At 40.5% G+C, this 12077-nt stretch overlaps 1 protein-coding gene across 1 annotated transcript in view; it reads left to right on the top strand.

Moving 5' to 3' along the window:
* The window catches only part of chdh (choline dehydrogenase), a 95473-nt gene that overhangs the window by 66350 nt on the left and 17046 nt on the right, over positions 1–12077 (top strand). The window contains exon 3 of the mRNA XM_060835162.1: positions 3755–3906. Coding sequence (XP_060691145.1) covers positions 3755–3906 — 152 coding nt within the window. The remainder of the gene's footprint in view (positions 1–3754; positions 3907–12077) is intronic.

Genomic DNA, 12077 nt, shown 5'->3' with positions numbered 1-12077 from the left:
GATGGTCTGAGAGATGATGGTTTGGTGATGGGAGGTGAGGTCGTAATCAAGGGGGCAATAGGAGGAGGTATCTGGCTTCAGTGGTCTAGATGTCAGTGCGCCACACTACTACTGCACCCACCCCCTTGTCTGCGGGTTTGATGGAGAGGCTGGGATTGGAGTGCAGGGAGTGGAGGGCTGCGTGTTGTGAGGGCGGGAGGTTGGAGGGGGTGATGGGGGCGGTAGACAGCTGGAGGAAAAAGTCTATACTGACATTTATGTAGCCTTTGGCAGAATGCAGCCAGTAGTTATTCTGGAAGACTGAGAGATGGCAGGGGACAGAACGGGAGAGGAAATAGCTACAATAACTATCACTAGAGAAAACATATCAGGGGACCTGGTGGAGCTAAAGACTGGTATGTTAAGGTAGCTGTTAAGGTAAGATACTCTTAAGCCAAGACTATTGGGAATATTATATTAGCCTGGATGGAGGATTAGCTAACAAACAGAATAGAGGGAGCTGGGATAAGGGGAACATTGATGTAGATGACACAAAAGTAAGTGGGAAGACAAGTTGTAAGGATGACGCAGCAGTATGAGTGTATAGGGAGTCTCGACTGGTTAGATAAGTGGGAGAAATAACTTGCTGATTTGCTGGTGCTTGTGCATAATTTGCATTATTCGCAAAACATTACAGTACAGGTTCAGCAGGTAATAGAGAAAGCAAATGAAATGTTGTCCGTTATTCAAATGAAATGCAGTTTAAAATGACAGAATCCTATTAAAAGTATACAGGGCACGAGTTGGACTACACTGAAAAACAGTAAGCTAAGGAAAGATATACTGCTATTGGAGACAGCCCAGAGAAAGTTCATAGTTTGATTCTGGTTATGGAGGCACTGTCTTATGAGAGAGATTGCTTCGGTTGACTTGTACACATTAGAGGTTAAAGTTGAAAAATGTAACGCTGGAAAAGCACAGCAGGTCAGACTGCATCCAAGGAGCAGGAGAGTCATCTTTTCAGGCATAAGCGCTTCATCGAGAATGTCGTGGGGGTGGAGGGGTCTAATAGGTAAAAAAGGAGGGTGGGTCTGGGGCTGGGGGGAAGGTAGCTGGGAAGGTGATAGGTGGATGCAGGTGGGGGGGAAAGTGAGATTTAGAATTATTGAAACAAAAAAAAGTTCCTTAGTGGTGTGGATATGGTACATTCTGAGAGGTTATTTTCCCTTGTAGGAGAGTCCAGGATCACAGAGCATAAACTCAGAGTAAGGGATTGCTCAGTTAGGATGGAAATAAAGAGGAATTTCTTCTCTGGATGTATTGAATCAGTTGAATTATTTACCACAGAAGGCTGTCAAGACTGCTCAATGTTTTTGAATATAAGTGTGGAACTCGAAGGCACGGCTCTGTACGTTAATTGAGATGTTCCGTTTTCACTGTAAATACTAACAATCTCTAACATGATCATAACAATTGGCTCCATTCCTCAGTAAAAAATACAATGATGATTTAGCTCAATTTCTACTGTTGTCTTTATTTATTTAAAATTGTAGAAGCCAGACTATCTGGTATCTGCAGTTAATTGACTTTCAAGTATGAGATTGTTGTTAAATGGTAGGCTCATTGGTACTTGGGCTTCTTCTGTACATGTGATTGTTGCCCTTAACAGTGCATCAAACACTGTTGAGAAAGAAATCTTTCTGCATTGCTCAAGACTGATTATTGGCAAGTTGATCACGGGTAAAGAAGAGCATAAACTGCAAAAGGTTTTGTGCAATAGCTTAGTTAATAATTCTGAATGAGGATTGGCAGTCTGCCGATGAAACTATATGAGGTGGAAGGAGAATTTAAACATATTTATTTTTAAAATCAAATCAAAAGGAATCTGGTAAGTCACAGGTATTTTAGTATTTTGGAAATTCTTGGTGGTAGTAGCACTTTGTAAAATGGGAAATACCAGAGTGAGCATTTAGCTTTTTTTAAGTTCATAAAGAAGCTTAATATCTTGACTCATTGGAATCTTTGCAGATTATTCCATGCAGTGATGGCCAAAAACTGAAAAAGTAGAATGTGTGTGTGCAATTTTGATTAGACAGACATTGATTCTGTTATATAGGCTATAAGTGTCTATGCTTTTGTCATAATGGGACATGCATGCATGTCATGGAATGCCAAAGACTGCATGCAGGGCTGTGTCTTCATGTGTGCTTGGGAAATTCTGTGCCATTTTCCAGCGTCTGAAATGCACCTGTGACCCATATGTGACTTTGTTTAGGATTCTTGCCTTTTTGCACAGGGGTGAAAATGTGTTGCTGGTTAAAGCGCAGCAGGTCAGGCAGCATCCAAGGAGCAGGAGAGTCGACGTTTTGGGCACGAGCCCTTCTTCAGGAATGAGGAATGAGGAAGGAATGAGCCCTCCTGATGAAGGGCTCTGGCCCGAAACGTCGAATTTCCTGTTCCTTGGATACTGCCTAACCTGCTGTGCTTTAACCAGCAACACATTTTCAGCTCTGATCTCCAGCATCTGCAGACCTCACTTTTTACTCGAAGATTCACTCACTTCCTCTCAGCAACAAGGGACCATAGAGTGGTATGGTAAGAGTTCAGGTTTACTGGGTTGGTTTTTAAATAATATTAAGAGTTGAGCCCCTGTGCAAAAATCTTCGAGTAAAAAGTGAGGTCTGCAGATGCTGGAGATCAGAACTGAAATTGTGTTGCTGGAAAAGCACAGCCAGTCAGGCAGCATCCAAGGAGCAGGAGAGTCGATGTTTCGGGCATGAACCCTTCTTCAGGAGGGCTCATTCCTTCCTCATTCCTCATTCCTGAAGAAGGGCTCATGCCCGAAACGTCGACTCTCCTGCTCCTTGGATGCTGCCTGACCTGCTGCGCTTTTCCAGCAACACATTTTCGTCCCTTGTTTCTGAAGCAACCTCCGTGTTCCTTCACCCCTTGTTGCTCTGTGCTCTTTCAGATTACCCATACCATCTCTGTGATACTTTAATTTCCCCATGTACTCTCCATTGTCTCTCACCCAGTACTCACTGTATACAGTGCAAAAGTAATGGTTTTAAAGTTATTGAGGGAAATTAAACTCAAATGATCTAATAAAATCATAAAATTAAATCTATCATCACTCATACTGGAAAAAAGCTTTGCCAGTGCTAAAAGAATTAAAATAATTTAAGTGCCGATTAGCTTTATAAACAAACAAATAACCACATCAAAAGCATAGTTTGCAGTTGCAGTTTCTTAAAGGTGGCAATCATTTTTTGAGCAATAGACCACCTGTTGAGCTGAAGTGCTTGACTGCTTTGAAATTTAACCAACATTCAGATTGGGTACACCTGTAATAACAAAAATCTCCAGGTATGTTGCCTCAAACTGACGGTTTGACGGTCTTATTGTTAACTGAAGTAAAGCATATTAATTATGATTTGGAGATGCTGGTGTTGGACTGGGGTGTACAAAGTTAAAAATAGTGACTATCACCTGATGAAGGAGCGTCGCTCCGAAAGCTGGTGTGCTTCCAATTAAACCTGTTGGACTATAACCTGGTGTTGTGTGATTTTTAACTTTGTACACCCCAGTCCAACACCAGCATTTCCAAATTGCAACTGTAGGGACATATTGAAGGCATTGCTTGAGTCATGGAAAGTTAACTTGATTAGCCAAGTTTATGATGAATGTAATTTTTATATCTTTCCATTGCAAGCTACAAAAAATGCAGACTAAATAGTTACTTCATTACTTATAGTCAAAATTTTCTGTATTTCAGGAAAAAGATGGAGTGCGGCCAGTGCCTACTTGCACCCTGCTTTGGTACGCAGGAACCTAACAGCAGAAGAGAAAACCTTTGTAACAAAAATTTTATTTGATGGCACCAAAGCCATTGGAGTTGAATTCATTCAAGCTGGATTACCAATAAAGGTACTGTAAGCATTGCATTTATTTGATGTCCCTGCATTTTTTTCTCATTTTTATATATGTAAAAATACTTGATGGTGCGTCCAAATCAAATGCAATCCATCACCGTTGCAGGAATTGTCAGATAACCTAACGTTCTCATGCCTTCATCAGAAATTTATTTGAAAGTCTCCAACATTCCAAAACATTGGATATGTAGTTGGTATTTTTGTCTGTGAAATGAATTTAAGCTTAATTTAATTTAGTTTAACTTAAGTTGGAATGTTGCTCTTGAATCTGCTTATGCCACTTTTTCAGGCAATGGATTCTCTATCATAAATATTTGGAAAGACAATTCCACATCTCCCTCTTGTTCTCAGTTATTTTAAATCTCTGTTCTCTGGGTATCAATCACTTGTCTTTGGAAACATTTATTTAATCTGTGAAAATTTCTCATGATTTTGAACACTTCGTTTAAATTTCCCTCTTGACCTTCTCTGCTTAAGGGAACAATCTAAGAGGTAAATGACTTTGACACTGTGTGTTAAGGGTAAGTACTATCATTTTTCCACTGCTGCTTCATACTTGTAATACTGCTATTTGATCTACTTTTTACCAAGACTCGTAGTCTACCACTCTCAGTATTGTATCCAACATCTTCTTCAATGGCTCTCAACCACTCCACCTCCCAAACTAACAATCTTTCCTGCCCTCTGTGCTTCCCAGTAATTCAATTGGGCTACCTCATTATCTTTCCTGACTGATGCAGAATCAGTCTGACCACAGTCATGGAAAACTGCTTGAGCATCTGTCTAAAAGTAAGGAAGAGATACAGTGAGCATCCAAACTGTGCTCAGTTACTTAGCACCAGATAAAGCAAACTACAAGCCCTGAGACACATTCTGTTCCAATGCATGTAATGAGAGCCTCTCTCTGCATATAACAGATTGGCAGGAGTATTACAATGTAGGGTGTATATCTGCTCCAAATTGCAGACCTGTACTTAAAGTGAGTCCCAAATTTGCCATGCTGGTTTTAGGCTGGTGCTTTGCCAATGCCAGTCTCCATAGTTGGAGGATGTAGTCAGTCACTGCCCGTGGAGTGTGCTCTGATATGTGTGGATTGCTGGCCAACATAGAGGCCTAGCGAAGGCCCTGGTGAGCTGTTGCTAACAGGTACCCATTCAGACTTTCATGCTGGGAATTGTCATCATCAGTTTCTCTCCACTGTTTGGGGCAAACTGCAAATACATTAGATGAAATTCAGTAATGATAAGATGTTAACGCATGTAAAATAGGCCCCTCGCCACTCCCTAGTAAGTGTCTTATCTAGTTGTTAAAATCTTTGGTGGAACATCAGATATTTTTTCCCCTCAGTGTTGAGAATGTTGTTTTTCCATTCTCACCAAATTTTCCCAACTGACTCATCATTGCACACGTTGTTAAGGGCTTGGGATAACACAGCACTCTAAATTTTTGTTTTTCTTACCAAAATGAACAACCTGATTGATTTCCCATCTATTGTCCTAGTTATGTCCTCAAAACCTCCAACACTATTTCCATTTCATAAATCCATGTCAACTATATATATCCAGTTCTGCTGTTATGTTCAAATGTCCTGTTATCAAATCCTTTATTATAGATAGACTTTGCCAGCATAGTAAGGTCAGAAGTGAGAAAGTTTGCTAATAATTGCACAATATTCCGCACGATTTACAACTTCAGTAGTTTAAGAAGCCAATTCAGCTCAACCAGTGAAGCCCATACCTCTTGACTGAATAAATAAGTTCTAGGATTTCTCCTTTGATTGATGTTAGGCTCACAGATTTATACCTGCCCATTTTCTTTTGTCCTCCATTCTTAAATTGTGTGGTTACGTTAAACATCTTTCAGTATGCCAGGATTATTCCAGAGATTATCGGACTTTAACGAAGACCACTGATGCATCTATCACCCCTGCAGTCACATCTTTCAATAGTCTGGGATATAGATCATCAGGTTGAAGGGATTTGTTCACATTAAGTTCCATTCATTTCCCTAGTGCTATATTTTTACATATATTAATATTTTGTAGTTCTTTGCTTGCATTAGCCTCTGGATTTACCATTATTCTTGGGAGATCTTTTTGGTATCCCTGTCCGTGAAGACAGACAAAGTGTATTTGCTTACTGAATCCATATCTGTTTTGCCATGTCCATTGACACCACCTGCATACGTACTATGTATGACTTAAATTTGCGCATTTAAGTGGATTCAGCTTTAAACTTGGTGTGGTTATGAAGTGGGTGATGGAGGTTGGTTGTGAATGGGGGAGGGGATGAACTATCCTCCCTCTCTCACCAATATCCCCCACATCCTTCCCATCACTTTCCACCCTCTGTCCTCCCTCCCACCTCCATAACCACCACCTGTCCTTTCTCCTATCCCTCAATGCTCTAACTCCCACCTCCATACTACACCCTCCTCCCGATCCTCCTTCATCACCCCCCTTTCTGCGTGCTCTTCTCTTCCCTCACTCCCTCCTCTTCCTCATTCCATCCTCATCCTCACTATTCCCCCCCTGACTTTGTCTGTGCCCTAAGTCCACTCCCTCACTTTGGCCTGCTGAACTCCATTCAATAGGGTGCTTCTATTCTGCACATTTGCAGTTCCTTTGTGTATAATCTCATTGAAATTCTACATTGAAATGTGTAACATTTCTGGAAATATGCATACATAGTGACAAGTGAGACTATGTATTAATACACACTGGCATTTTTTTTTGTTCTTCTCTTCCTTTCGTTTAAAAAATTGATTCATGAGATGTGGATGTCACTGGCTAGGCAAACATTTCTTGCCCATCCCTAATTGTTCAGAGGGCAGTTTTCGAGTCAATCACATTGCTGTGAGTCTGGAGTCACATGTAGGCTAGGCGAGGTACGGATGGCAGTTTCATTCCCTAAAAGACATTAGCAAACCAGATGAGTTTTTAGGACAACTGAGAACAGTGTTGCTGGTCATTATTAGACTCTTATTGTTATGGTGGGATTCAAACCTGGGTTCCCAGAACGTTGTCAGGTCTCTGACTTAACAGTCTAGTGATAGTACCCGTACCACCACCTCCCCCGGACATACCTGTAGACGTTTTTAAAGTCAGTTTTTATGTTTTGTGCTAAGTTATTGCTATATTAAATGTACTCTTTTTTTTAAAAAAAATCTCTTTCTTGGTCTTTTGCCATGATGTGGAGGTGCTAGTGTTGGACTGGGTGGACACAGTTAAAAATCACACAACACCAGGTTATATTCCAACAGGTTTATTTTGAAACACTAGCTTTCAGAGCACTGTTCCTTCATCAGGATCATAAGGCAGAGAATTTTTAGCAAAAGATCTCAGTGTCATGCAACTGAAATGGTATATTGAACAAACCTAGATTGTTGTTAAGTCTTTCATCTTTTAGAAGGGATTGTAGGTTTCGGTTCATTAATATGTAAATTCCAGAACTTCTTTCCAGTCACACGGCATGGTGGCTCAGTGCCAGGGTCCCAGCTTCGATTCCAGCCTCGGGCGTTTGTCTGTGTGGAGTTTGCACATTCTCCCTGTGTCTGCGTGGGTTTCCTCCAGGTGCTCCAGTTTCCTCCCACAGTCCAGAGATGTGAAGGTTAGGTGAATTGGCCATGCTAAATTGCCCTTAGTGTTAGGTGCATTAGTCAGGGGGAATGGCTCTGATGGGTTACTCTTCAAAGGGTCGGTGTGGACTGGTTAGGCCGAAGGGCCTGTTTCCACACTCGAGGGAATCTAATCTAGTCTAATCTAAGCTACATTCTCGAGATAACTTAAGGTTTTATTAAAAAAAAGAGACATTTCAGTTCAGACAATGTAATGAAAGTGTGAGGTTAAAATGTTACGTGGGTAGACTGTTTGCATTGACTTGCCTGCAAACTGTGTGCTTTTGGAACAAAATAGAGTGTATCTGCAATTACAATTCTGCAAATGCACATTCACCCCAGATACTTATATATATGTGTGTGTGTGTAGTGTGTGTGTGTGTGTGGACATTTGAGGGAGGAGAGTGTGTATGTGTGCATATGAGAGGGAGAGAGAGATTGTGTGTGCATGTGTGTATCTGGGTGAGAGTGTGTGTTTGCGTGTGTGCATGCTTGGTAGAGTGTATGCCTGAGTGTGATGGAGTATAAGCCTGTGAGAGGTTGTGTGCCTGGGTGAGAGTGTAGGAGGTGTATGTGTGTGTGTGTCTGAGAGAGAGAGAGTGTATATGAGAGAGGGTCTGCGTGAGTGTGAGAGTATGTAGGAGTGTGTGTGTGTGTGTGTGTGTGTGTAGTGAGGTCACCTGTAGTGTGCCATGAACCTCAGGTGCCGGTTGAGTCCATTTTCATGGGTACTGAACGTGGGTATCAGCCTCTGCTCGGCCACTCTGCGTTGTTGCATATCCTGAAGTCCGCCTTGGAGGATGGTTACCCGAGGGTTCGAGGTCGAATGTCCCTGACCGCTATACGCACACACACATATAAGTCTGTGGGGTGAATTTGCATTTGCAGAATTGTAATTGCAGATCTATTCTATTTTGTTTAAAAAGCACACAATCTATAGACAGTCAATCCATGTAACATTTTATAAAATCCTATTTTGGATATAGAACCAGTTGGGCTCAAGATTGGGATATAGACAGACTCTAACCTCACACTTTCAGTACATTGAGCTAAGATGTCATCTTTTTTAAATAAAACTTTAAGTTATCTCGAGAATATGACTGGAAAGAAGTTCTGGAATTTACATATTGATGAACCGAAACCTGCAACCCATTCTAAAAGATGAAAAACTTAACAGCAACCTAGGTTTATTCAATAAATTGTTTCAGTTGCATGACACTGGGATCTTTTGCTATAAATTCTGTGTCTTATGATCCTGCTCCATAGCTACCTGATGAAGGAGCACCGCTCCAAAAGCAAGCACTTCCAAATAAACCTGTTGGGGCTATAATCTGGTGTTGTGTGATTTTTAACTTGGTCTTTTGCAGAAAATCTTTCCAATCCACATGCTTGCCATTTTTTAAACAACATTAAAAGTTTTCTTCTTCATCGAATAGAACCCATGATGGCTTCACAGTTCTATGTCTGAAATAGCCTGTTCTCCTTTTGTTCCTCTGCATGCTGCTCTGAGAAAAATATCTTGCATATATTTGAAGAGTTTGTACTTTGCAACAATTGTACTAAATAGTATTACCTATTTACCGTAGTCTATTGAAATCCTTCACGATCGCTGTATTACCACTGTTAGGTTCACTTCTGGTTAATTAATTCATACCGTGCTTTGTATTTTCTTTGCTACTTGGTGAACTATAAACAACTCACATCAAAGTTTTCTGCTTCTTTTCAAGATCCCTGGAGCATCGGAGACTGAGGTTTGCAGAATTATGAGGGGCATGGATAGGGTAAATAGGCAAAGTCTTTTCCCTGGGGTGGGGGAGTCAAGAACTAGAGGGCATAGGTTTAGAGTGAGAGGGGAAAGACATAAAAGAGACCTAAGGGGCAACATTTTCACACAGAAGGTGGTACGGGTATGGAATGAGCTGCCAGAGGAAGTGGTGGAGGCTGGTACAATTGCAACATTTAAGAGGCATTTGGATGGGTATATGAATAGGAAGAGTTTGGAGGGATTTGGGCCGGGTGCTGGCAGGTGGGACTAGATTGGATTGGGCTATCTGGTTGGCATGGACTGGTTGGACCGAAGGGTCTGTTTCCATGCTCTACAACTCTATCACTATGACTCTGTCTGGACCTGGGGGTGCAGGGAGGGGGCAGTAGCTAGTACGGCCGTCTCTGCTCTGTGATTGGTCAATAAGCACTCACAATCAGTCTGGTTCTTTAAGATTTCATTCTTTATTTCTTCATATGACCAGGTACAGAGCATCGCGAAACACAGAGGTCGTGTATATCCGTATTCCTCGGAGGAACTGCACCCATGGCTTAAAACAAAGACATTTTTATATTTTCCTTAAAGAAGGGTACAGGCTATGACCGCACAGTACATTCAAACGATTACCAATCATTACGCAATACTGCTTTATTTGACAGTTACTTGGTCCAGTGATATTTCCTGGGAACCAATTTTGTTTTCCAACACTGAGGCCAGCGTTATCTCACTAACCGAGCCATTGCACCTGCATCTGAAGGTCAGTTAGGCTGGCCAGTAATGTCTTATCTAGTCCACTTATTTTTATGCTGTAAAGGGAGCATTGTCTGCTATTCTTTATTGAAGCAGACTGTGGTTAGTCAATTATGCAGCTATAGCAGAATTAGCAATTAGTAACTTAAAAGCCATTTTATGCTGCTTTAGCAGAATTATCAATTTGCAGCCTAGAAGCCATTTTATTGTTGCCTAAGTTATTAAGAGCATCTGTTAAATGGTTGTTCCTGACAACTAATTACCTCAGCCTGTATTCAGGTTTCAGATCCTCACTTTCTGCCTCTTAGTTCCATCCAAACATTTTCTGCATATTGAACTCGGGTCATATTTTCAAAGGTACACCTAATTAACAAAGCTACCCCGGCACTTTTACCTAGCTTCCTGGTTGTTAGGTACCCTTAGATATTCATTTCTCAGCTTTGTCTGTAATAAGCATGAGTGTGTACAAATCAGATTCTATTTCAGCTCTCAATTCATATGAATTATTGTGCATACCATTGATGTTCAGATACAGAGTCCTTATTTCAGGTTTTTGTTACCTCTGGTCTTCTTTGCTGACATGCTCCTATGTTTGCAGTCATTAGCTCTTCCTATCATCCTCTGTTTATCTTTACATTTATTGCTACTTTTATCTATAGTCTTGCATTTAATTTGCGCAGTCTTCCCCTCAATAATTCCTTACTCTTCCTGATTAGTTAAAGCTCTCTCTGCTTCCCTACCTAAATCATTCATGAGTACATTACCTCCAGCAAGTTCAACTGAAGTCCATCCCAACAGAACAGCTCCATCTTTCCAACGCTGCGGTGCCAGTATCGCACAAATTGGAACCTACTTCTCCCACTTTTGTCTTTGAGTAATGCACTTTATTCGCTAACCTTCTGCACCCCATCTCAATGTGCATGTGGCTCAGGTGTTAATATCCCACTTGACAGTAATACTGATCAAATCAGATCCCAGAGGGAAACCTGAACCATAAGCTTTACTTTCGGAATCTGTTTACGGTAACGGTCAGTTACTCAACGTTTTCACAAGAGACTAGTAATGTACTTTTTAAACAAAGAATATCCAAGTTTTCTATACATACAAGGAAATAAATGAACTCTTTTATGATATATAAGAGCTGGTTGAAACAATCCTATTACAAGATTCAGAAGCAAGGATTCAACTCTTTTAACACAACCTTACAGATATACAAACCTGAGTGAAGGGTCACCCTTTTTCCATTTTAAAGTTCCTTATCAAATTGATTTGGGCAAACTCCTGCATTCACTGCCGTTAACTATTTCTTCAGTTAATTGTCTTCCTGAATCCCTAAAGCAACTACTAATGCAGATAATTTATTTCTGCCTGAACTGTTTTGGAGACAGCTATTTTTAATAGTGTTTCCCTTTTTTATTACTCTCTTTGTATTTCTCCTCTCTTATCTACTCCCAGAAAAACCTTAACAACAGTCAATGCCATTCCAAAATTTCAATCTGTGGGACATACTTCACAACAGTTCTCCAGTTTTTTTTTGCTCAGTACTTCCATTTACTCATTCTTAAAGATTGGCAAATCCCTCCTAAATTCAACAAATTTCAATCTCAGATGAGCTCCACTTTGTTATGATTCCAGTTAGTGATAATACAGTGAAGTCAGATCCACAACTGAAGCCTGGTTTGATAGACCATAAGTTTTACTTTGGTAATTTGTGTTTACCATTGTACTCAGTTACTGAACATGTTCGCAAGAGGCTTCTAACAAAATGTATTTCTAACAAAAAAAAGGTTATTAAAAAAAAGAACTCTTTCACATTGTGCAAAAATATTTGAAATGGTCTATTTACACATATTAGAGGTGGAGATTCAACCTTTTTGCCCTCAAAGAATAATCCTGCAGACGCTCAAATGTCAATGAAGCATCTCCCTGTTTCCATTTTAAAATTAACTTTCAATGAGTATGTCTGTAAGTGCTTTCTGTTTGGTGAACTTCTGTATTTTAAAAAAATTCTGACTCTTCCTGAAACTCTTAATCAA

This window comes from Hemiscyllium ocellatum, chromosome 14 (assembly GCF_020745735.1).
Source record: "Hemiscyllium ocellatum isolate sHemOce1 chromosome 14, sHemOce1.pat.X.cur, whole genome shotgun sequence".
In the NCBI taxonomy this organism is placed as follows: Eukaryota; Metazoa; Chordata; class Chondrichthyes; order Orectolobiformes; family Hemiscylliidae; genus Hemiscyllium; species Hemiscyllium ocellatum.
This window is presented reverse-complemented; position numbering and strand designations above follow the sequence as displayed.